Source organism: Siniperca chuatsi, linkage group LG24 (assembly GCF_020085105.1).
Source record: "Siniperca chuatsi isolate FFG_IHB_CAS linkage group LG24, ASM2008510v1, whole genome shotgun sequence".
NCBI lineage: Eukaryota > Metazoa > Chordata > Actinopteri > Centrarchiformes > Sinipercidae > Siniperca > Siniperca chuatsi.
Genome location: NC_058065.1, coordinates 15,976,144 through 16,002,466, shown reverse-complemented (window position 1 = coordinate 16,002,466; position 26,323 = coordinate 15,976,144). Strand labels below are relative to the sequence as shown.

At 40.0% G+C, this 26,323-nt stretch overlaps 2 protein-coding genes across 10 annotated transcripts in view; one reads left to right on the top strand and one right to left on the bottom strand.

Annotated features, from left to right (window-relative positions):
• Nucleotides 1–205: 205 nt before the first annotated feature.
• ddx4 (DEAD (Asp-Glu-Ala-Asp) box polypeptide 4) lies at nt 206–11,233 on the bottom strand. Of its 8 annotated transcripts, none has more exons than XM_044187915.1 (23): nt 11,105–11,233; nt 10,208–10,238; nt 10,055–10,103; nt 9,824–9,871; nt 9,696–9,746; nt 9,320–9,340; nt 9,178–9,231; nt 6,828–6,872; nt 6,690–6,716; nt 6,453–6,494; nt 6,264–6,299; nt 6,153–6,185; nt 5,992–6,030; nt 5,743–5,885; nt 3,123–3,275; nt 2,893–3,047; nt 2,616–2,745; nt 2,362–2,528; nt 2,011–2,156; nt 1,487–1,586; nt 1,141–1,411; nt 770–877; nt 206–674 (listed from the first exon to the last, which is right to left on the bottom strand). In XM_044187915.1, the coding sequence occupies exons 2-23, from the start codon at nt 10,226–10,228 to the stop codon at nt 597–599; spliced, it is 1,917 nt and encodes a 638-aa protein (XP_044043850.1). In that variant the 5' UTR covers nt 10,229–10,238; nt 11,105–11,233; the 3' UTR covers nt 206–596. The 8 variants fall into 8 exon arrangements, with proteins under 8 accessions (XP_044043850.1, XP_044043853.1, XP_044043851.1 ...); XM_044187918.1 differs by having other exon boundaries at nt 10,208–10,247; nt 11,144–11,213; XM_044187916.1 differs by having other exon boundaries at nt 11,045–11,173.
• A 4,626-nt stretch (nt 11,234–15,859) lies between these two features.
• The window catches only part of LOC122872128 (ubiquitin-protein ligase E3A), a 24,302-nt gene continuing 13,838 nt past the window's right edge, over nt 15,860–26,323 (top strand). Inside the window, exons 1-9 of one of the 2 annotated variants that reach the window (XM_044187907.1) lie at nt 15,860–16,130; nt 16,861–16,905; nt 17,970–18,274; nt 18,425–19,677; nt 19,781–19,925; nt 23,328–23,533; nt 23,716–23,880; nt 24,788–24,943; nt 25,044–25,117. In XM_044187907.1, coding sequence (XP_044043842.1) covers nt 16,904–16,905; nt 17,970–18,274; nt 18,425–19,677; nt 19,781–19,925; nt 23,328–23,533; nt 23,716–23,880; nt 24,788–24,943; nt 25,044–25,117 — 2,306 coding nt within the window. In that variant the 5' untranslated portion in view covers nt 15,860–16,130; nt 16,861–16,903. Of the gene's footprint in view, nt 16,183–16,860; nt 16,906–17,969; nt 18,275–18,424; nt 19,678–19,780; nt 19,926–23,327; nt 23,534–23,715; nt 23,881–24,787; nt 24,944–25,043; nt 25,118–26,323 lie in introns of both variants that reach the window. The other variant, XM_044187906.1, reaches the window with a different exon arrangement.

Below are 26,323 nucleotides of genomic sequence, written 5' to 3'. Positions count from 1 at the left end.
ATCCAGGGATTCAGTATCTTTCTAAAAATCAAAGTCAATTTATCCATCAATCTTCATCCTTTTACATTAGATGTAATGGTACACCTCGATTTATAAATTTAGGGCTACTCAGAGGGAGTAGTCACACGAATGATTCAATGTTTTTGTAAATCCATTAACAAAATATTGGACTGCATTACATTTAAAACACATCTGACAATAAATGTAGGCTTTGCTTTGAACAAATATTTATTTGTGATCTTAATCCTAGTAGGAAACAAATTATAGTTGGAATATGACATTCTTTAGTTTTGACTTTTGGTCAGACACATAGTTTTCCTTATTAATCTTGTTAAATGCAAGTGGTGATAAAAAAATAAAAAAAATTCTTTCCACAATATGCTGGTCAGTGAAGACTGAAAGTTGTCACATCCTACGAAAGACCTGGTGTCCCCATTTAACATCTCGCTTGACATATTTAAACTTTGTCTGGCCTGAGACAAACAATTTTTTTTCCTTCAAACAAAAACACTGTGATAAAACTACAACAAGTGAACATCTGAAAAGAAAAATAACTCTGGTCAACGCAGTGTGGGTGTGCTGCTCTAATATTCCCTCTATTCCCATTCTTCATCATCAGCTGCAGTCTGAGCAGCCAGCTGGCTCTTCACACTGTTGTTTTGGAAAGATCCTCCCTGAGAACACAAGTGGGGACATTTAGCTACACTGACATCACAAAGATTCCAGAGAAAAAACTCCAACTATAAAGCAGAAAAGTCAATCCAGTTACCTTCCTGGAGTCTGTGGAGGCAAAGTTCTTCCTGGGGGGGTTGAAGCCTGTGGTACCGGGGCCACTGAACGCAGACTCCTCTAACCATGAGGGCACTTCCTGCTGGGCCTGTCAATCCCAGTCAACATATAGAAACAATGAATGCCGATACTGACTGTGATTAAGTCCTTCTTAGTAATACACAATGCCTGCACTTTAAAATGACTGAACAATAGAGTGTTTTCTCAGGGGAATAATTCATGTAGGTGAGTATGTGCAGACTGAGTATGAATATTCCAATTACTTATTAGTGAAACAAAACACTCAATGTTAATGTTGATTACAGAGTTAGTGCTATTCAGATGTCATTATGTAGCAGACAGCTCTCTTACCTTGGACAGGACTGTGACCAGGGAGCGAGCCAATTGGCCATCAGCATCTGGGTCATAGAACGACACCGCCCTTCCAATGTTACCACAGCGGCCAGTTCTCCCAATACGGTGGACATATTCATCAATGTTGTTGGGGAGGTCAAAGTTTACCACATGCTGTACATCTGGAATATCCAACCCGCGGGCAGCTACAGAGGTTGCCACCAGGACTGGACATTTGCCAGAGCGGAAGTCTGCCAGAGCCTGCTCTCGCTCCCGCTGCTCCCGGTCTCTGCCAGATAACACAACATGTTACTATCTGCATTAAAACAAAGTGAAAATATAGATTCCTGGACACACTGCTTACCCATGAATGCTGGTAGTTGGAACCTTCTCCTGGCACAAGTAAGTGGCAATAAAATCAGCTTGTCTCTTGGTCTCCACAAACACCATGGTGCGCTCCGTTTCTGCAACCAGCACCAGTCATCAAAATCAAACTGAGAAAAACACCAGCTCATGTTCCATTGTAGACTGGACAAGTTACATTTTTACATAGAGCTGTAGTGCATTATTCAGTCCTACAAGAGATGCAGAGTGCTGTGTTTAAAAAATGCTTAAAGCAATGTAGTAATGCCACCAGTAACCTGACCATATTCATTACAGGCAAGTTCCTGTATAATTGAAACCTTTAGTTTTTAAACCTTTAACTAAATATATAGGTCTGTTGTGTTCACAAACAGTACTGTAAACAGCCTTTTCAACATCAAAACATATTTTTAGTGCCTATTCTTAGCTGTTAGGATTTTTATTGTTCTGACAATCATTAAATAACAGTGAAATTCTTGTCCTTGCTTTTAGTTTAGGCTGGAAATAGCTGCAAATGAAATTTACCAGTTGTCTTGAGGACATCAAGGAGCTGCTCCCTCTTGGAGAACTTGTTGACTTGGACAAATGTCTGCTCCACATCACTGCAGGCTCCACCCACCACACCCACAGCCAAGAACAAATAGTCCGTCTTGAGGAAGTCAGCCGCCATCCTGTAAAAACACGCTTCCATATTCATACATGTCAAGTTCACTCCAAGGACATTTTAATATCAATAATAATAATAATAATAAATAATAATAATAATAATAATCATCTTTATTGTCCACAAATGTGGAAATGTTCCTTTCGGCTTCACAGGTTGCTTTAAAAAGACAAACATCAACAGTAAAGGCTGTTGTTAGTCAAGAAGCAGACCTCTGGATGTCCTCAGGGTATGTTGCACTGAACATCAGAGTCTGACGGTTCTCTTTGGATGGCATTCCAGGGGAACCCACCAAGCGGCGCATATCAGGCTCAAAACCCATATCCAACATCCTGTCAGCCTCATCCAGCACGAAGTACCGCAGCTTACTCAACCCAACCTGAAGGACATACACTTTTCAGTCACATGTTGAAGCCTTCAGCGTAATGTAGACATCAAGGTGACTGAAAATTCTCAATTTGTCTACCTTTCCTCTTCCAATCATATCCAACAGTCTCCCTGGTGTTCCACACAGCACATTGCATCCCCTTAAGATTTCTCTGATTTGGTGTCCAGTGCTGACCCCACCATAAACCACCACTGGACGCACACATGTCCTACAACAGTCAGAGAAAACTAACATTAGAAGCCAGAACAACATGCAACTTCATAAATGGAATCTTTAATTTGTGGGGAGTATTTAATATCTGGCTGGGTGGTTAAGGTGTTTGATGACTCCTTGTCAAAGCCACGGTCTAACATACCCAAAGGCAAACTTCCTGGCCTCGAGGTAAATCTGGTTGATGAGCTCCCTAGTTGGGGCCACGATGATGGCTTCAGGCTCCTGCAGCTCAATGAATTGACTGGCTGCCACACCGTCTACCATCAGCTGCTGCAGAATAGGGAGCAGGAATGCAGCCTGCAGGAAGGAAGATACATTTCAACTCCGTCCACAAACAAACTAGGTCAACTGTTGATTCCCCTCTCATCTCACCGTTTTACCAGATCCAGTCTGGGCACAGGCCATGAGATCTCTGCCAGCAGAGATGATTGGGATGCCGTGCTTCTGCACAGGGGTCGGCTTCACATAACCAGACTTGCTGACATTTTTTCTCAGGGACTCGCACAATGCTGCCTCATCAAAAGTCTGAAGGAAAAAGGTTTGAATTGCTGACTCAGCAGACCATCCATCACTTATATAACAGATCAAACATACACCACCTTCAATGGAAAGTTCACATTTGTTGCCAAAATGTGGTATGAGTTACAGAATAGTTATTCACGCAAGGGCATCAGCTTAGTCTAGAGATCTTGTTGTTAGAGACGTCCCAGAGACCTGGCAGCTTGTCAGGCAAGTTACATCACCTTCAGCCGTAACAGCACTCAAACGTTTTAACCCCCCCATTATTTTGGAGCTAATGTTTGTTTAATCATTTTATGAAAAAGTTCTGAGGGGAATTACTAATCTAGTTGTATTCAGTATTTTCAATGTTATGATTTTGTTTTTGTAAACTTGCTGCCTTTCATTTCTGTTTGACAAGCTGTCAGCTCACTGACCAATATGAGTTACCCCTTTGAAGCCACAAAACTCAGGAAAGATACTCTTTATTTGCATTTTATTCAAGTCATTGCTGCATATGTAGGCATGCAGACAATTTACCATTAGGGATGTAAGTTAAAATAATTTTTATCCCAGTTTGTTTAATTAATCACTAAGTCGATATAATAATAAACTTGATTTATAGAGCACTTATCAAAACAACAGACAGCTCAGGTAAAATCAGGATATGCTTTCCGATAAAAATGTGTTTTGAGAAGACCCTGACTCAGATAACCTAATTTCGTCAGGCAAGTTGTTCCAGAGCCTTGGGGGCTTGATGGCAAAAGCTCTGTCCCCCTTAGTTTTCATTCCTATCATCATCATCATTATCATTATTATCATCATCATCTACATCATTATTATTAACACTACAATTACAATTCTATTAAAAAAAAATTCTAGGTGGTGTTTGTATTGTGCCTCCCTCTCCCCCACAAAACCTCTGTGTCTAAACCTCTCCCTATCTTTTTTTCTCTCAAAACACGGCAGCGGCGGATGGCCGCCCACCATTGAGTCTGGTTCTGTCCAAGGTTTCTGCCTCTTAAAGGAAGTTTTTTCTTGCCACTGTCGCCAAATGCTTGCTCGTGGTGTGATTTGTTGTAAATAACAAAGAGTACGGTCTGCTCTATTACTTCTGTTATGAATTGGCGCTATATAAATAAAATTTAATTGAATCGAATCCTGGACTCAGGAACAGACAGAAGACCCCTGCCCGAAGATCTCAAACTACGTGAGGGTTCATAAGGGATTAAAAAGGTCTAAAATATGATTTGGAACCAGGCCATGAAGAACCTTAAAAAGTAATCAATAAGATCTTAAAAAATCAATCCTAAAACAAACAGGGAGCCAATGTAAAGAGGCTAAAACAGGTGTGATGTGATCGTACCTCTTGGTCCTGGCTAAAAGCCTAGCAGCTGAGTTTTGTACAGTCTGTAGTCATTTCAAAGTTTTTTGATTAAGACAAGTGAACAGACTGTTACAATAATCAAGGCGTGAGGAGATAAAAGCATGTACAACAGTTTCTGCATCACTAAGATTTAAAATAGATCATATTTTTGCAATGTTTGAGGTGATAAAAACATGATTGGACAAGCTTAGTGATATGTTGCTCAAAACATAAATTGCTATCAAAACAGGACACCAAGATTTCTTGCAACAGGTTTGATATGTTGTGACAGGTAGCCAGAAGATGGCAGTATTTGTTTTCGTGATATGTTTGTGCCCAATAACAAGGATTTCAGTTGTATTTGAGTTGAGCTGTAGAAAATTTATTGACATCCATTTTTTTTGTCAGGCAGTCCTGCAGAAAGCTCAGGGGGGTTACAAGAGGTACAACTGTGTGTCATCCGCATAACAATGAAAAGAAATCCCATGTCTGCAGATGACATCACCCAAGGGAAGCATGTATAAGAGAACAGTATTGGACCCAGAATTGAACCTTGAGGCACACCGTACTTGATATGGGAAAAGGATGACATGTAGTTATTAATGGTGACAGAATTTCCTATTGGACAAATATGGTGAGAACCAGTCTAGTGCAGTGCCAGATATGTCCACCCAGTGCCTCAGTCTATCTAAAAGAATGCCATGATCAATTGTGCAAAAAGCAAGTTCAGCAGCACAAGAATTGAGCACATGCCTACATCAGCAGTCATTAAAAAGGTCATTAGTGACTTTGAGAAGGGATGTCTCAGTGCTGTGGTGCCGACGAAAGCCAGATTGGAACTTTTCAAATGTTATCGTTTTCCACAGCAGCAAGAAGCGGCTTACATACAAGTTTTTCGAGAATCTTCTAAATAAAAAGGCAGTTTGGAGATTGGACGATAGTTGTCCAGGAGGGTGAAATCAAGCCCAGATTTTATATGTAGACCCATCCATCACCACTTATCAAAGAATCTGTAATTTCTTATTTTGTCTTAAGAACCAGGCACCAAAGCAGCGCATCTTCAAATATAAGAGACTGTATAACCAGCAACTGTTCATCAACTAATTTACTTATTTCAGGACTTCTTACCATGATAGCCTGCGGTGGGTTGGTTCCACTGACGTCCACCATGATGTCATCATACTTGTCAAAGTTGATGCCTGTCTCATAGTGGGCAAAAATGGAGCCTTCATCTTCAGGGAGGGTTGGGGGAACATAAGTGACTTTCGGTCCTGAAGGTCAGGAAAGAAATTCTTTGATGTGGTGCAGGGGTGGAACAAGCTTGATCATACTGTGGGAATGCAGAATTTATTTACATTGAACAGTTCATTAACTTACTGTCACCATTGCTTGCATCTTTATTTTCTTTATCTTCCACTGTATCAGATAGATATTAACTACATCAGTGAAATGTTTCAAACCCAAACTGAATGGCTAAAATCATCCAGTTAATAATCAGAAAAGCTGTTCAATTTTTATTTTATTTTTTTAAAAGTTACCTTGAGCAAAGGTCTCATCTTTTCCACGGTAGCCTACAACATAAGATACACTCGACATTTACTAAGATGAAATCATGACTCTTCAAAAAGGTTAAATAATTGCATATTTACCTCCTCCAAAGCCGCCTCTGCCACCCTGCTCACCACCTTCAACACATTATCAACCATTAATTATCTGCTCTTCAAATTTCCAATTAAGACTGGATTACTTAAATAGCAATACAGTTCTGTGCGTTTTAGAAAATTATCAAGCAAAAAGCTGCCCTCTTTCATTATAAACAGGATTGAATCAATAACTACCTTGTCTGAAACCTCCTCTGCTGCCTCTTCCTCCCCTAAACCCTGTTCAGAACGTATTTCAGAAATTCAGTAAGTACTGAAATGCCTGTAATAAAGTTAATTAATAAAGTTCATATACAGTAGATAAAAAGTATTCCTTTGTGGAAAATTACAACTTCAGTAGTCACACTACAACCAAACCCTGTTTTAGTACCAAACGTGTGTGTGGAAATAAAAAATAAATAAATAAAACCCTACCATTTTCACACACTCCATCATCGTCTCCTGTAATATCAGGGGAGTTCATATTAAGTCAACTGAAATGTCTTTAGGTCAGTTGCACTCAGAATAGACCTGATTCAAGTGGTCTCAGAACCAAACATATGAAAACATTACCACTGAATTCACTGCGATCGGTTCTGCCAAATCCTCTGCCACGCCCTGATAGAATGAACATGCTGTCAGGACACATGATTTCATAAATGCAGTTCAAAACATCACATTTTATTAGAAATCTACCAACTGACCCCAACATAATCTGCTAATATAATACAGTATTTGCTCTTCACATTGTTCAGAAGGTTTAATGTGCGACTTTATAATGATACAATTGTCCCTGGGAACCTACATCTGTATTTGGCCAACATATGTCTAATCTAGGATGCTTCATGTAATTTTGGGGTTGGAAAAGTTCTTATGATTGTTTTGACACTTTTCCCTCCATGAAACGGCAAGCTGACGACAGCTGACTTCTTCCAAGAAAACTACAAATTCTTAGAGCCTACAGGTGTTTGATATTTAAAACTGGTTTTCCGGTTAGTATTCCTTCATGTCTAAAACCTGTTTGCAACCATATGAATACCGCTCGCGTCACCTTCCCCTTCCAAGCATCTAAGAGAAACTATGGTGGCTGCTAAACCCGCAAAAAACACAAACGGCCCTATCTAGAGCCAGTGTTTGGTTTGTCCATTCTGGGCTAGACACATAGCAAACTCTGTTGAAGGAGACCCACTCCCTCTGTAGATAAAAACGACTTATTCTAAAAAGGTACTGAAAACAAAATGATTCACATTTCCAGGTGATTATACACTACTTAAAACATAATTATATTCCATTTCTGCCAATAGCTCCTAATTGTTACACACTAGAGAATCTCTGCTCTCTTGGACTAATTAATGGGTACCTGATGCCCTTAGACTTCATTGTTTATAAAGGCTGCAAGCCTTTTTCAATAAACTGGCTAACAGCCCTGTGTCATCCTTCATCCTGTCCTCCTCACTCTGCTGCTGATATGAAGAGACTCACTGCTGGACAGGTACAGCTGGTAGAGAGGATGGGCTGGTTGGTCTGTCTCAAAGTCTACAAGAATTCAACTTGTCTTAAGATACATAGCTACTTATGAACAAGCTAAAAACGAATGCTAATGTATGGTAAAGTGCAATGGTTGAGCCTAACGGTTAGCATGACGAGTTTATTGTGGGCAGTAGCCTTGGGCGGTATCTATTTTTTCATGCCTTAATTTCAAAGAGAAAAGTAGACAGCGAAAAGAGAGCTTTTAATCCAGAATGGACAGACTCTTGCATGTTCATTCTTCCTAAGGGTGCTCCGATCAGGATTTTTGGGGCCTATCACAGATCTCTGGAAGCAGTATCGGCCGATATCGATCACGGGATCTATATGAAGCCTTTTATTTAACTATTCTTACCAACATTGCATATTAAGTATTAAAGTTAAGAGATGAGAAAGTATCATGAATTGACAACTGTCTATTGGCAGGCAACTTGAGCAACATATTCCTCTCTCAGAGACAACATTAACCATATAGCCTATGCTTGGTTATTAGGAGCAGCATTGGGCTTAAATATACAGTGTTTCCCACAGAATGACAGCAACTGTGACGGGGAAGGGGGGTATATTTCTATTTTTAGTAGGTTATTTCTTATTTTACCGTTTAAAAAAAATAAAAATAAAAAAACTAATCTGCTCACCTTGCTTTTCCATTCAGTTCTCATTTCTCCACACACACACACCTCTATCTCATTAATGCACACACACTGGCTTGCCCCACCTGCCTCTTTTTGTTTCTCTCTCACTGTATCATACAGGTTGTGTCTACTCTGTTGAATCTCTAGGAGTTTTTCACCCATCCGTTCCGTTTTCACAACATCAGGTGAGCCACGTGTGGAGGAGGCTTGTTGTTAATGACATTGCCTATCGGAACGATCTAAACCACCATGGTACCAAATGACATCTGCACCATTAAGATTTGTTTACTGTTGCTTTACTTGGTCCATGCTTGGAAAATATCCACTGTGTCCACGTCTAACATACCAGATAATGTCTCTCTCGCTATAAAATGGGCCGCCGGCCATTAATATACCTGGGTGGGATTGCATCATCTGATTGGCTCTTCTGATCAGCCTTTATAGTAGGGCTGGGAAGACGTAATCGATTACGGAAATATGTCAATTTGCATATCATGCGTCTGCGCATCGCAATGAAGTATGGCTGTCAAAGCATGGATTTCCCCGAAGAACAAACTGCAACATTAAATCCTACAGGCATTGTTGTTGTCTCCTCGAGTAAAATAACTTAAGTCAGTTTCCTTCTCTCTATTGTATCCATTTTTGGAACAATAATTTATTTATTTTTTCCCCCCACAGTATTTAACATTTTGCTCAACCCACACTGTGTTTTCATTTTCTGTCTGTGTGGGTGGGTGAGGTAATCACAGTTCATGTCTCACCTCTGCCTCTGAAACCACCTCTTTCTGCCCCTGTACTGTTCCAGCTGTCCCCATCTATAAAGAATCAATTGGAGGGTCAGCAGCACCAAGGACTGAGCAACTGCTAACTGACATCAGTTAACGTAGTACTGCCAGTGCTTACCATTCCCATTCTTGTCACCACCTACAAAACAAAGGACAAAGCACCAAAATTAGATTCCTTCTACAAATCCCATCTAAGCATTAATTCTCTCCTTCTCAGGGGTCTCATTTCAAATCCATCCATCCACTATTTTTGCCTGACTGGGATCAGAGCGCATTGTTCATGCAGCTACTACCAATATTTCTTAAATTATCTGCCAATCTAATGATAATTTTCAGTTATTCAGTTACTTTTTAGTCTACAAAAAGTCTCACATCACAAATTATTAAGAGGCCAAAGTGGCATCTTGCAATTGATATTGTTACTTGATAAGTGTTCAGTCACTCAACTAACAATCATTTTACTACCTGATTAATAATTTGAGATGAAAAGGCACCTGAGGAGAATGAGCTTTTAAATCCTCCTTGTCTGCCTCTGCCACCACGACCTGGATAGAAACAGAAAAAACATTCTTCAATGTCCTTTAGGGCAGAGATAGTCATTACTTAGCCTTTCTATACTTACCCCTTCCAAATTTGCCACCGTCAGTGTTCCAGGAGTCTCTTCCTGTGCCTAAAAACAAGGTGTTCATTTCCAATAATGCGTCACCTTAACTTAAAGAGTTGCCAATTGCCTCTACCTTTAATTTTCACACTTGAATGTACATGTTAAACATGGATGTACAAGCGCTATTAAAGCATAAAATGTAGTGGCAAATTATCACTGGACAATTTACTTACAGAGCAGTAAACATACCTTGGCTTGAGGTGTGGCTGATCAGTGTAATATTACTAGTAGTGGTTCCCTGTGAAGATGGGTAAATTCAAATCAGGTGTTGACTGTCTGGCCAAGCTGGACATAATTGACTCGTTTTCATTGGCGCTTTAACCGTTAACTAAACTAGCTTACCTGTTCTTCCCACTCGTCCATTTTTGTTCACCTAAAAAATGTAAAGACAAAGTCAACACTTAGATGCTAGAAAATGCATTACAATTGCTTTAGACTTGCTACCACATAAGGTGGGACAGGTTGGTTACATGAATCCTGCCGACGGACTGGGTAAAGCAATTCAGTTGAGGAAAAAAAAAGCATTCCTATCACTGGATTAAAACAAATAAACTGCACTTAAATAACATCTAATGTAACGTTAATTATTTAGAAAATTCTTAAGAGTATCTTTGTTAAAGCAACATCCTTTCCCTAACAGTAAAGATTTTAGCAAACGCAAGTGTTAAGCTAGCATTAGCTAAAATACTAGATTTAAAGTCTGGGTTTAGCAACTATGAAGACAAATATCAAAATTAGTACTATAACAGTTACGCGCCCGGCTGTTGGTTGGTTCTTAAATTACCCATAAAACGACCCTTAAAAACCAACTTTATCAAGGTACACTATTTGTAGCCAACATCCTTGCTATAATTCATTTGCTAGCGAAGTGTGTAAAATTAGTTTGTGCTACTTTTGGCTAATCCTGACAGACACGTGCAAAGAGCGGGAGAGCTCACTGTTGCTTCGATTTGGCCGCACTCTCTAACAAAACACCCATATAAAAATCGAAATTTTTAAAAGAATACTGGTTGACAAAATTATATAACCTAGATTTTGAATCAGAATTTAGAAAATCGACACCTGTTCACTTAAAAAGTAGGCTGTGACGCTAGCTAAACTTAGTTGACAGCATTAATAGCAAAGTAACGTTACAATTAAATATGTATTATTGACAAAATATCCGCTCGGTTCTCTTACAAATAGATTGCGAACTGATGTCTGCAGTAAAGACTAACTAGATAACTTGCATAACCATACTTCAAATGCTTCTCAAACAGAACTCGGTGATTAACTTATCTCCCCCGTGGTATCGCTGCGCTCCATCAGGTCACTGTTCAGTTAGGGGTCGTGCGCACTGTACACACAGAAGAGCAAGCTAGGGTTGCCAGTTCCGCTGCTTTCCCGCCCAATTGGACTGTTTTGAATACAACTAAAGGTGAATTAATATAAATAATAATAAACTGTGATCAGAGGTTTAAGTGTCTTTTTCCGTAAATCGCGCACGCTAAAAAAGACTATTGCATTTTTAGTATCAGTTTATTTGGTAAAAGGGTCAATCTGTTGCTCTCAAATTTTGCACAAGTGATGGGGAGACGGTTGTTGCTTTACTGCCCTCTTTTTGAGTGGTGCACAACTTCATCCATTCTCAATTTCCTTTGGTAGTTGTAATCCATCAGTCCCGTTCTTCTCCTAAAAATCAAACAACTAGGCTATTTTGCAGTCACCATCCAGTATAATTTATTTTCCAGTGTCTGATAACCTTGTAGATCAGTCAAATGTCCTGTCTCTCTGCCATATATTTCCTCAACAGTTTCAGAATCTAAACATTGTTCACAAAAACGATAAGATGCTTTTCTGTCATTACATTGTGCTGATCCAATTTGCTGTGTCTTCTTTATCTAATCACCATTATTTCCTCTTCCCTAATTGCCATAGGCTACTTGCAATACCACTTTTTGAAGTGCTGTATCTGCCCTTTGTTTCTTGCTCCCAGTGCTGTTACTGCCCTTGATTCATTTTCCAGACTATGCCCTTAACCTCTGTCTTCAACATTTTATATTAATGTCTACATTCAAGTGTGGGGTGCACCTGAGGCGATTGTGGCGTAGCGGTAAAGAGGGTCCTCCACCAATGGGAAGGCCGGCGGTTCGATCTTGGCTCCCCCCAGCCCACAGGTCCTTGGGCAAGACACTGAACCCCAAGGGCTCCTGGTGTATTATGCTAACTATTCACACAGCGATAGCAGAATGAGACATGTGGTTAAGCGGTTTGAGTAGTTAGAAAGGCGCTATATAAGTACAGTCAAATAATTGGCATGAGTCATATTGTATTTCTGACCTGTTTTTAAGTTATTCTAGAGCCATCAACATGCAAACAAGTAAATAACATGCATTCAAATAATTTGATTTGATTTTAATTTTGAAATTCGTGGTGAGAGAGAGAGCAGGAGGATATTAATATTAATAATATTAATTATTACCACAGTCCTAAGAAACTAAACGTTCACACACACTGAAGGCACAGCTCTCGGGAGCAATTTGAGATTCAGTGTCTTGCCCAAGGACATGTGGGGAAGCCGTGTGGTGGACGTTCCGCTCTACCAATAAGCCACAGCCACATGGGGGCAGTTGGTGGCCCGCAATCATAGATCCACACTCTACAGCTCCAGATGCAGAAATACTTGCAAGAAGCGACAGAAGGAGAGAGGAGAGAGACGAGAAAGCACAAAACTACGGGAGAGAGAATATGTAGAGTTAGTAACATGCATTAATGGGATAAGAGTACAGATGAAGAGGGAGAGGAGGAGAGAGGTGCATCATGGGAAGTCTCCCGGCAGTCTAGGCCTAGACCAGCATAATTAAGCGATGGTTCAGAGTCACCTGAGCCAGCCCTAACTATAGGCTTTATCTAAGAGGAAAGTCTACAGGTGAGGTCCTTGATAGCTGAAAGCTCTGGCTCCCATTTGGGAGACTTTAGAAACCACAAGTAACCCTGCATTCTGGGAGTGCAGTGTTCTAGTGGGATAATAGGGTACTATGAGCTCTTTAAGATATGATGATGCCTGACCATTAATTACTTTGTAGGTGAGTAGAAGAATTTTGAATTATATTCTGGATTTTACAGGGAGCCAGTGCAGAGAATCTGTTATTGGAGAAATATGATCTCTTTTCTTAGTTGAGACAGGATGTGCCTGATTTTTGCAATGTTATGTAGGTGAAAAAAGACAGTCCTTGTTTTATCTGGCAGTTAAAGGACATATCCTAATCAAAGATAACTCAGAGGTTCCTTACAGTGGTGCTGAAGGCCAGGGCAATGCCATCTAGAGTAACTATACCTTTAGATAACGTGTTTCGGAGGTGTTTGGGGCCAACAGTACAATAACTTCAGTTTTAACATCATAAAATTGCAGGTAATCCAGGTTTTAATGTTCTTAAGGCATGCGTGAAGTTTAGCTAACTGATTCGTTTCATCTGGCTTGATTGACAGATATAATTGGGTATCATCTGCATAACAATGAAAGTTTATGGAGTGTTTCCTAATGATATTGCCTAAAGGAAGCATATGGTCCAAGCACAGAACCTTGTGGAACTCTGTGACTAACTTTGTTGTGCATGGGGGATTCATCGTTAACATGTACAAACTACATATTTCACTTCATATTTTTAATACTCTATTTTCATATATTCCAAGTCTTTCAAAAAATGCACATAATTTTCTTGATCTTTCCTAATAACCAGTACTGTTGAAGCTGATACTGATATTGATATATTGCCTAATTATATGTTTATTACATAAACACGTTTCATAGAACTGCATGTCAAGCGTCCCTCAAAGGTGGCTATTTAAGAGTTGTGCCAAAGATACAGTATGTAGAGCATGTTAAACAATACATTGCAGTGCTCTCTGCTGGAAAAACTATGCAACAACGACACTTTCTAAATGACCTCCAATATACTTACTGCAAACATGGTTTTCATATCTACAGACAGATGCTTATACTGATGCATCTGTGATGAGGCATTATTGCCAGTAATATCAACTTGCCAATATATCGGTTGGGCTCTATGAGAGAGTCCTAGTATGTCTTTCATTGATTTCATTGATTCATTCACTGATAAAAGAGTGTGAGGCTCAAAACATCACATACACCTCATTTAAGTGAGTCAGGAATCACCTATTGCAGATGGTCGGTTCAAGCAATAAATGATAATAATAATAAGCAGAACAGCCCAGATGTGTTTATGTCTTAATTTGAAATGTGGCTTAAGCCAGTGGTTTCTGAACACCTCTGAGGGTCTGATGTGACAAAGGGAAGTAGGTCTTGAGAATGGTTGTGCTACAATTGTGAGGCAGAGGATACTGTTTTCTTTGTCTGTACCTGGATACACTGGATTTGAACACTTAAAAGCATGGTGATGGGAGCAGTGCAGAAAGATGCTAATGGCCTGTGACAGAGGAACTGATGGACATTGACAGGTTAGTAGAAGAAGAGCAGATGTCAACAGCCCATTCTGTCAAGGGTTATTTCGAGGATTCTACTGTGGAGAGGAATCCCTATCCAGTGACATGAGATGGCAGAAAGAAGGTTGGAAGGATCAGTTCTGAGAAGAAATAGATTGGTGTTTACCAAAGTGAACTGAGAGCTGTGCTTGTGAAGGGGTGACTGTTATGATACTCTCACACAGCCAGACCTCTGGCACATTAAGATCATAAAAGTCTGGAAAAAGTGACGCACAAACGTACGGGTGGAGGCGTATCACTATACTTCAAACCAATCATTGTTTGTACAGTCACACATACATAAAAAAATAGGGAAAAAACCAGTGGCGACCTTTCCAGAGTTATGAATTTTCTAAATAACACCCAGATTTTGTTCTGACAATCCAGCCATGTAAGGGGGTCTCACTGGGATGCTTCTGGTGGTCCCTGTTGATTTAGTACAGTCCATTTTGGTCTTAAGTCAGGTTGGGATTCTCATCATCCACTCCTTGTACCTGTTAGCTCAGAGTGCACTCCTAACAAAAAAATGTGGACTATACAACAAAATAACAGGTACTAAATATAGGTAGGTCATCAGCTCACACAGACTGATCACCTTAATTCAGATATTGTGAGTGCATCAGAAGCAAAAGATGTTTATGGCCTTTGGCCTTCAACTAATTTAAAACAGAACCAGGAGAGTTTCTGGCACTGTTAGACAAAGGCTTGACTTAGATACACTCCCTGAATTTGTAATAGTGCCCAACCCCTCCCCCAAATCCCCAGCTATCCTCCCAGCTCACTGTTGCTCTAAACCAGGTTGAGTTTCAAAACCTCAGAGAATGTACCTTTTATTTTGTTAGAAACAAAGTAAAATTGCAAAGAATTAAAAATAAAGCTAGTAAATTATATGATAATTATAGGGAAGCCCCAAATGTAACCAAATGACAAATATGAATTTCAAATTTGGAATAAAGTCTTCCTAGTTGTATGTGATCATTCCCAACCTTTGCACCTGCACTTTGATCTGCACCTCAGGGAGGTGTTATGGACAAGTAAGAGCCACCAGAAACATCAAGTCATTCATGGCAAATTCAATTGGAATATTGAACATAGTCTTTTGACATCAGTCTGAGTCTGAGCTGTAGCACTCACTCCACACACAAACATAGAGGGACCTGTTGTTAATCACAGGTATCTGTGACAGGTACTGTCACTTCCGCCGGCTTTTGTGTCTAATAAACTGTGTTCAAATTTGTCACTTGACAAAATGCAAACGCACTAGAAGTTTAACTTTTACTACAAAAGAACTGATATGATTTTGGGCTGTCAGAAATAGGATTCTACATGCTCAGTTGACCTTTCAGTCTGGTTTGATAAAAGGGTAAAATGAATGGCTTTTAGGGGGTCTAAAAGCCATAGGTTTGTGGGTGTTTGTGGTAGTTTGATGAATTTTATTTGGGAATATGCATCACTACTGTCATGATGAATATGAGTCCAGTTCCGTAGCATTATGATCCATTCCAGCAGGTCTTGTATCTAGAACGCAGTGCATTGTGGGACGTGGGCTGATGTTGAAGTCAAGATGGCTGTGAATCTCAGGCAGAGGAAAGAGCCTGCAGTAGGAAGGCCGTGAATGAAGTTTTGAATTGAAAATCCTTCGTCGCTGCCCGTTTAGACTTAAACCATCGTGCTGTTGAAGTTGTAATCAACCTGTGGAGGACTTGATACATTCACAAACAGCAACAGAATTACAAACAACTGAGGATAAAGTCTCGTATGAATTCCGACGAGAAGGAGGACTGTGAGTGTGCGCCACCACAGGCCGAGACTAGCCCCACAGAAGGACCATATAGGTGGGGACGCCAAGAGGAAAGAGTCGGGGATGCTCGAAGAAACACTGAAAGTGATAGCTAGCTAGCTGTTGCTAGTAGTTGTGTGGATGCTATTGCTCTGTTGTTTTTATCAGTATATCTAGGGAAAGTTTATTGCAAGTATTGGTTGATCAATCACAATTGTTACTACTTTGGAAACGTCAGTTCTGCATGAATAATAGTTGAAACAAGGCCAGCGGGCTAGCTAGTTATATTAGTTTGCTACATTAGCTTGCTAAGTCAGCGTCAGAATGTCCAGCTACCTGACATTTCTCCTGCTTGACCAGCCCTATTGCCCCTTGGAGATTGGAGTGTAGGATTTTGTTTAACGCGTATTTTGACAATCAGTAACAGCGTACGCGTATTAACTATGGCTACACATTTAACAGAATACACTGAATACACTGACCCTAATCACTGTAAAGCTAACCTGGTTGCTTCTAGCTATAAGACACCGACTCTAATATTGCTTTTTAGCTAGTATGTCATTTTCTTATCGTCCATAAGGTACACGCTCAATCAAAATATGTTCTAATATTGCCCCAGAGTCCCCAATGCAACCAACAGGGAGCCAACACTATTTATTGTCATTATCATGTCAGCGCAGCACTTCGTGACTTCTGCTGTAGTTCTTATCGATATTGTTTGTTGTTCAATTAGAAAATACGAGGAGCCTGAAATAGAAAACCCAGAAGCAAGCCGAATGTAAGTCAAACTCATTTTATGCTAGTACATAGGTTTGTCTATCTGCATGTATTTTAAGACTGCCCTTCTAACAGTTAAACCAGTAACGTAAGTAAACGTAAGCTTGGACCATTCTGTTTTTGTCTGTTCTCACTTCTTGTTTCCTTTTCTTCGTTAAAGCTCTGTTGATTGTGGTTGTTATAACCATGCTATGATATCTATGTGGTGAAACATAGTGATCGAACTTTAAAACAAAAAAACTAGCATGTTAATATTTTCTTCCAAGTTGATCCTCTTGCAGTGCTGAGCACTAAGTAGCACTGGGCATTGTTTATTTTTAACAGTTTGAAGATAATTTAAATTATTCAAGGAAACAGTTCATTTACTTTAGAAACAAATGGGCTTGGATTATCTGATAGATGATTGAATGTGCAGGAAAAAGCTTGTGCTTTAATTAGACCTTGAGTTAAAATAATTTTGTTCACAATTCTATTCACAAGGTCAATAATTAACTGTCATGCGTACATTTAAGAGACCCTTTATTATATTTTTATGTTATGTTTGTGTGAGTTTTGTGTATATGTTAATAAATTCATACCACCTGACAAATCAATATCAGATTTAACTTTCGAAATTTGATACTGGTATTAGCCTAAAAAACAGTATTGCTCTGTTCCAGCAGTTATCTCATATGGGAGTTACTGTAATGACCAGTTTCAGAAATGTTCGCATCAACAACAAAGTTGAAAAAACTCAGATTTTTCTGAAAGCTCCAGTATATCTGTCTTGGCGCTTGATAATTTGAAAGCACCTGTCTTTTAAAACTGTTAAACCCAAATTTAATGCATGTGGCGATATATTGTCAGCGCACTGTATTTTTAACACTCAGATGACCAACACTGCTGTCATTCAATTGTCTTGAGTTGTCAGATGAAATTAACACTCTTGATGATTGATGAAGTCGTAGACATGGGAATTACTGTCATCTTTACCATTGATCCAATATTGCACTAACTGCTGTTAATGATGAATAAATTGGATTCACGCAATACTTATAACCTGTTGTGCCTTCCCTCTGAACACAGGAAGCGAGCAGCTGCCAAACATCTAATAGAGCGCTATTACCACCAGTTAACGGAGGGCTGTGGGAATGAGTCGTGCTCTAACTCATGGTGTGCCTCATCAGTCGGCTTCAACCGCATGGATAACAACGCAGCGGCGGTCAAAGCCCTGGAGCTCTACAAGGTCAACTCTAAGCTATGTGACCCCCACCCCTCGAAGAAAGGCACTGCCTCAGCCTACCTGGAGAGCAGCGCACACAGCAACTCAGCCTGTAGCAACAGGAAGATGAACCATAAAGATATCCACTCTGTACGAGACAATTTCAAAGGTGAGATGATACCAGACATTCAGTATTTGCACACTGTTGATGAATGAAATAGAGCAGAATATACTGTTACATTCTTACAGTTTATGATGGTGGAGAGCTTAATCTGTTTTGTTTTCCTTTTATTTTTAACCATGTAATGTTTGATTGTAGATGTAACTTACCTGACAGAGGAGAAAGTGTATGAGATCTTGGACATCTGTGGAGAGAAGGAAGATTACTCACCTCTGATCAGGGTAATAGGTCGGGTGTTCTCCAGTGCTGAGGGCCTGGTGCAGAGCTTCCGGAGGTCCAAACCTCACACCAAGGAGGAGCTCAAGTCCCTTCAAGGTAAGGATGAGGACAAGGATGAGGATGAGAAGGAGGCAGCCGCCTGCTCTGCTACAGCTATGGAGGAGGACTCCCCTGCCTCTTCTTCATCATCAAGGCTTGGAGAGGGCTCCTCGGGGGAAAATGATGTCCAAAAGCTGGCCCCTGATGAGGTGTCCGTGGACATTGAAGCCGTGCGGCGGGTGTATGAGCGCCTGCTGTCCAATGAGAAGATAGAAGCTGCCTTCCTGAATGCACTGGTCTACCTCTCACCCAATGTAGAGTGTGACCTGACGTACCACAATGTGTATTCACGAGACCCAAACTACCTGAACCTGTTTGTTATAGTGATGGAAAACAGCAATCTCCACAGCCCAGAGTACCTGGAGATTGCCCTCCCACAGTTCTGCAAGGCCATGAGCAAACTGCCACTGGCAGCTCAGGCTAAGCTGGCACGCTTGTGGTCACACTACAGTGCAGAGCAGATCCGGCGCATGGTGGAGACCTTCCAGCAGCTCATTACCTACAAGGTGATCAGTAACGAGTTCAATAGCCGCAACCTGGTCAACGATGATGATGCAGTGGTGGCGGCCACCAAGTGCTTGAAGATGGTCTATTATGCAAACGTGCTGGGCGGCGACCTTGACATGGAACACAATGAGGAAGAGGACGAGGAGCCCATCCCAGAGTCCAGCGAGCTCACCTTGCAGGAGCTGCTGGGCGAGGAACGGCGGAACAAAAAGGGTCCCCGGGTGGACCCACTGGAGACGGAGTTGGGGATCCGCACCAATGATTGCCGCCGGCCACTCATTCCCTTTGAGGAGTTTGTCAATGAGCCTCTGAACGAGGTGCTGGAGATGGACAAGGACTACACTTTCTTTAAGGTTGAAACTGAAAACAAGTTCTCCTTTATGACCTGCCCCTTCATCCTGAATGCCGTCACCAAGAACCTGGGTCTGTACTATGACAACCGCATCCGCATGTACAGTGAGCGGCGTATTACTGTGCTCTACAGCTTGGTGCAGGGTCAGCAGCTCAACCCCTACCTGAGGCTCAAAGTACGCCGAGACCACATCATTGACGACGCTCTGGTCAGGGTATGTTTGTGCCAGTTCAATACATACAATTTAATTCCCCTTTTTAATAAATTTGTTTGAGTTTGAGACACATTGCACTGATCTGTTTCTCTTGTCTCTGTAGCTGGAAATGATAGCAATGGAGAATCCTGCAGACTTGAAGAAGCAGCTGTACGTAGAGTTTGAAGGAGAGCAAGGTGTTGATGAAGGAGGTGTTTCCAAAGAGTTCTTTCAGCTGGTGGTCGAGGAAATCTTCAACCCAGATATTGGTAAGAAAATACAAAACAACTAGCATTTATGTTGTAAAGCTACTTGTATGAGTAGGAAACACATTTAATGATTCAAAGACATCAATAACAGATACTTTACTTTCAGTTGCCCCAGGCCTAATTTTAAACAAGCTGTTAAATACAGCATCATCTACGTAAGGCTGGTGAAGCACATGTATAACTTGTGGGCTGTAGTGATACTGCAGTCTAAAGAAAAGTCTATGGGTTTAATTTTCATAGTTTTTATTCCTATCAGGTATGATAGTGTTTAGCTAACCGACTTACTTGCTGAGATTTTGGGCAGCAAGGACACTGCTTTTCAACAGATTCTATCTGGCATTGCAAGGCTAGTTTCATCAAATTATCTAAATCCCTTATTGAGAAGTGAACACAAAGCTGATTACACCTGAAATGTCCTGTACAATTATTTCTTTGCACTGTAAAACTGTGTGTGTGCACAACTAGAGTGGTTTATTATTATGTCAACATTGAACAGGAATTTACAATGGACAGTAATAACGTTCACCTTTAAACATGTACTTTCATTTTCAGTTTGAGCGGTACATAATTGCATCGAAATGAACTTGCTCATGTCTGCAAGTAGAGAAAATAAGCAATATTACACAAGAGGGTGTGCTTTAGCGTCATTATTGGCACGAGATTGATGTGGTCACGGCCGAGGCGTTTGCGCCAATAATGAAGTTAAAGCACACCCTCAAGTGTAATATTGCAACTATACAACAGTTACCAACAAAATACAAGATATAATCAAAATGTATTCATAGTGTGGGGCAATTCGCCTTCAAAATAAAAAACTTTTTGCTAGTGTTATCTCCGTTTTCCCTGAGTGATAACTGGAAAACAACCAGTCAGTAGAATTCTATGTAATGAAACCTAGTTTACTACTCCAGCAAGTAGACCGACCCTTAGTAACTACCCTAGCAACAGAGACGATTTCTAGTCCCTGTTGAGTCAGCAAGCCAACTTGAGCTAATGCTTTCTAGAGATCGTGGGATTTCCTAAACTGAATACCACACATAAAAACACAAAACTGCCTTGCTAGCTCAAGCTTGTTGTAACTAAGATATCTGGAATTTTTTTTTTTTTCCATACTCAGATTTAGTTACTGTGTCCGCAAACTTCACATGTTAATTTTAAGCTAGTAGCACGTTTAGCCTTTCAAAAACAACATTTTCACTGTGGTCCCAAAACTGTTTGTTCTCCGGCTTACTGCAAACAAGGGAGGCATGTACCTGGTAAGTAATATTTTTAGTGATGAGCAGGGTGTGCTGTCATGCTGATTTGAGCACGATCTAAATGTCCAGTTGACCAATCAGATTGCTTGGTTGGAACTACTTGTTGTATAATGACAGTTTCAGCATTACAAGATTGAGTGTATTTTCAGGACAACATTTAATGTATTCTTTATGTCTAAGATAATTTTTTGGCATTTTTGCTTTTATACAGTAGTTCCAGGCGAAGACCGCAAATGTGGGGAAGGAGAGCGCGAGATGATATGCAACAAAGGTCACCGGCAGATTAGGGCTGCAGCTATCGATTATTTTAGTAATGGAGTATTGTACCAATTATTCCATTGATTAATTGAGTAATCAGATATGAAATACTTTTTCTTTATTAAAGAGCAATAGTAAATATGCAAAAGAGAAAGTAAGATAGGTCTCAAAATGAACAACTAATTGGTTTCCTTTTTAGAAAAATCTACATTTTTATTGCTTAAATTGCATAGAATATGTGTCAAAACTAAACCCATTTAGTGCATTTAAGTGCCAAATACATTCTGGGTTTTAAAGAAAAGATCAGGTCCGCTCTGTGGACTGGATGCATAGACTGTAACGTTATGCTTTTGTGGCTTGTTCAGTTTTACAATAGACACACTGTACAGAGTCGCTTTCTCTGGCCTGTCTCTTCTCTGTGCCCCTTGCATTTTCTCTCTATTCCTTTTTTTTTGTAATCCGTGCTGTCAAATCACACCAAAGACGCTCTGAACTGTGTCTGATCAAACACAGCATAAGCAGGTTGTGCCAAAGTAATAATCATCCGTGCAAAACACAGTGCGCAGTATATATTTATATGGATTAAATGAATCTTCGTTGCAAATAGTTTGAATTGATGATTTTTAGTAGTAGAGTTTCTCAAGTTACTCGAGGAATCGTTTGAGCCCTACGGCAGATACACAGATACTCAGGCCAAGTCAAGTCAGATTTATTTATATAGTCAAATCACAAATTTGCCTCAGGAGGCTTTACAATCTGTACGGCATACAACACCTTAGACCCTCAATTCAGGTAAGGAAAAACTCCCCAACAAAACATCTTAAACCATCATGCCACCATGACACCCCACAAAATTTCATTCCAAGTTCACTTCAGCTTGAGGTCACGAACAGATGGACAGTGTGATGTTCTTTTTCTGAAATGCGGTGTCACTTTTACATCAGATGTAATGGGACACATACCTTTCGAAAAGTTCAATTTTTGTCCACAGAGTATTTTCCCAAAAGTCTTGATGACCCAAGACTTTTGGGAAAATACTCTGTGGACTGACGAGACAAAAGTTGATCTTTTTGGAAGGTGTGTGTCCCATTACATCTGGTGTAAAAGTAACACCGCATTTCAGAAAAAGAACATCACACCAACAGTAAAATATGGTGGTGGTAGTGTGATGGTCTGGGGCTGCTTTGCTGCTTCAGGACTTGGAAGACTTGCTGTGATAAATGGAACCATGAATTCCGCTGTCTACCAAAAACTCCTGAAGGAGAATGTCCGGCCATCTGTTCGTGACCTCAAGCTGAAGCGAACTTGGGTTCTGCAGCAGGTCAATGATCCAAAACACACCAGCAAGTCCACCTCTGAATAGCTGAAGAACAAAAAAATGAAGACATTGGAGTGGCCTAGTCAAAGTCCTGACCTGAATCCTATTGAGATGCTGTGGCATGACCTTTAAAAAGGCAGTTCATGCTCGAAAACCCTCAATGTGGCTGAATTCCAGTTATCACAAATGCTTGATTGCAGTTGTTGCTGCTAAGGGTGGCCCAACCAGTTGTTAGGTTTAGGGGGCAATCACTTTTTCACACAGGGCCATGTAGGTTTGGATTTTGTTTTCTCTCAATAATAACAACCTTCATTTAAAAACTGCATTTTGTGTTTACTTGTGTTATCTTTGACTAATATTTAAATTTGTTTGATGATCTGAAACATTTAAGTTTGACAAGAAATCAGGAAGGGGGGGGCAAACACTTTTTCACACCACTGTATTAGGGTCTCCAGGAAATGAATGTAAGTCAATGTAATGTCCTCTGAAGTGATGCACAACTGTGTGTAATTATATATGTATATACGTATTAATTAACACTTTTTTTCATATCATCTTTTCCTCCTGCAGGCATGTTCACATACGACGAGCGCACCAAACTGTTTTGGTTCAACCCATCATCCTTTGAAAATGAGGGCCAATACACTCTGATAGGCATCGTTCTTGGTCTGGCCATCTATAACAACTGTATCCTGGATGTCCACTTTCCTATGGTGGTCTACAGGAAGCTGATGGGCAAGAAAGGGACTTTCAGGGACTTGGCTGATGCCAACCCGGTAAGAACTATTTCAGCAAATGTTCTGAATGTTCTTTAGCTGGAATGTTCATGTAGCTATGGAGCAACTACAGTTTAACTTTCAACACTGCCAGATTTAGGTGCTGGAAGTCTACTTTTTTGAACAGCCATGTTTGTCACTTGATAAGCAATGCTAAATATGATATCTGATTGTGTTGGAAGGTTCTGTACCAGAGTCTGAAGGAGCTGCTGGAGTACGAGGGCAGCGTGGAAGAGGACATGATGATCACTTTCCAGATTTCCCAGACAGACCTGTTTGGGAACCCACTCATGTACGATTTAAGGGAAAATGGTGACAAGATTCCAGTCACAAATGAAAACAGAAAGGTGAGCCAAACAGAAAACACAAAGCATTTTCAAACTGTAATAAAAACTTATTCTTGAGGTCTTGCGCCAAGACTATAATTCATAGTGTTTATAGTAGGGGTTTGCCATATCGTATTGTTCACGATAATATCGGTATAATTTTTTATATGAAAAAAAAAATATATATAAAAAATTAATATTGTGATAATGGCAATGTTCCAACTTGTTGACGCAATGATGTCCTACCATTACACACAGCACAACAACAAGCATGGCTGAAAGCTGAAGTAACATTGCTACCGACTCCACGATGGAGGAGTTAGTTCCAAAAAGGGGAGCGACTGCAGTAGTGTGGAAGTGGTTTGGTTACAAAAGATCAGGTGTACAACAAACCACGGTAATATTTAGGAAGTACAAGAAGATTGTAACAACAAAAGGGAGCAATACAACAAACTTATTTCACCACCTCAATCAAGCACCCAGTTGAGTACGAGGAGAGCCAAAAATTACGCGAAGAGAGCTCAAAAGCGATTGTGAGTTCTAAACCAAAAATATCTTTCAGTATTTTGTCATATCGTCAAGAATGTTATCACAGAAATACCCTGCGTGCATACTTACTCTAAAGAAATATTCTTTATTCTTTAAATATATTTATTGTTTGGTAAATAAAACATGAAAATTGTGAAAAATGGCCATCACAGTTTCACATAGCCCAAAGTGAACGTATTTGTCCATTTGGTTCCGTTCCTTTAGACCACTTGAAAAGGAGGGTCTTGGCACGCATCTAACTGAACTCTGGTGCGGTTTGTTGTGTGAAAGTAAAGTAGATATGTGAGTTTGGCAAGAATACAAAAGCTAAACTACTAAATACATCTGCTGATGGTGAACATTAAATGGTAACTGTCCGTGTTGATGTGTGTTTGTGCAGGAGTTTGTGGCCCAGTATGCAGAGTACATGCTGAACAAAAGTGTGGAGAAGCAGTTCAAAGCGTTCAGGAGAGGTTTCCACATGGTCACCAACGAATCACCGCTCAAATACCTGTTCAGACCAGAGGAAATCGAGCTCCTAATCTGTGGAAGCAGGGTGAGATTTGTTACCAGACATTTGAATATGTTGGTAAGTTATTTATATTTGCTTAAATGCTTAATTTCCATCCATGTTTTGTCTCTGTCACATACTACAGAACCTGGACTTCCTAGCACTTGAAGAAACAACAGAATATGATGGAGGTTATAACAGAGATTCTAGAATCATCAAGTAAGAAAGTGTTTGTATTTGTAGGTACAGTATTTGCACACAAGTTATGAATATTGTTTGAATGTAAATCCAATGTGCAAGACCCTACTTGGCCTGTCGCAATTATTACAAAATAGCCTGATCGCGATCATTTGAGCTGACCTGAAAAATGTACTGTCTATCTGAGCACAATGTTCCAATGTCAGGAAAAATTGAAAAGAAAAGAGCTTGGCTGTCTAGAACTTAACGTTATTGGGTAGTTTCTTTTGTTTTTTCCCCTCATATGAGACCAGTTTTCTTGCTTTCCAAAGCAAGATAATGACAGAGAAGTGCCAATAATGGGTCTCTTGATTAATAGCGGAGAGCTATAAATGCAGCAGTGTGTTTGACAGCTCTGGGGAAAGTTATGCCTGAGATAATTTACAGACAGTCCTTTGCTGCTTAATTTCAGTATGTTTAAACCTAGTTTAGAATTGTAGAAAAGGTTTCAGTCGTAAATGGTCTGAGAACTCAGAGTTCTCAGACCCTCTGTTTGAAAAATATATTTGGTCGTATTTTAGTATGAAGCCAACTTCTTTTCTGATCTGCTCCTGTTTGCCCTATTTGCATTTTTATTATGGCATTATGCTGTTAATACAAGCTCAACTCTTCCTATGTCAGTTTCAAATTAAAACCCCTCTAGCGTTTCAGGGACAGAATCTCTTAATTTCCGAATAAGGCTTTTATTGTGAAACATTTGCAGGGCCATGTTAATTCAATGACTTCTGGTTTGGTTCCCGTTCAGTACTTAAAATGTAGCTATTGCCATCTTGTGACATTTGTATGTTACTACAAAATACAGTTTGGCTGGAACATTAACACACATAGACCCATTGAAATTGGATAATAACACTTAAAATGAGTAATCCAGAATAACAAAGGGGTAAAAAAAAAATAATAATAAAGCATGATTATATTGTTGAATTTATTAAATAAAATCAATGGAAATGTACATTGGTTGTTTAATTCAATTCAGTTTTATTTAAATAGCGCCAATTCATAATAGAAGTTATCTCATTGCAGTTTTCCTATAGAGCAGGTCTAGACCGTACTCTTTATATTATTTACAGAGACCCAACAAAAGAAGTTAGTTGGCATGCACATTATATGACAAGCACCAGGAGTTTATCCACCCTTGTTTTTTTCCCCCTGTCCTGTATTTGGGACGAACCTTTATTTGTTCATGGT

Excerpts from the sequence above, each read along its gene's own strand:
- ddx4 (XM_044187915.1), bottom strand. The coding sequence starts at position 10,228 with ATGGACGAGTGGGAAGAACAG. Across the intron at positions 6,300-6,452 it reads CAGAGGAGGTTTCAGACAAG|GTGGTGAGCAGGGTGGCAGA; the intron begins GTAGTTATTGAT and ends AATGTGTTGAAG. Across the intron at positions 3,276-5,742 it reads ACCCACCGCAGGCTATCATG|ACTTTTGATGAGGCAGCATT; the intron begins GTAAGAAGTCCT and ends TTTTTCCTTCAG.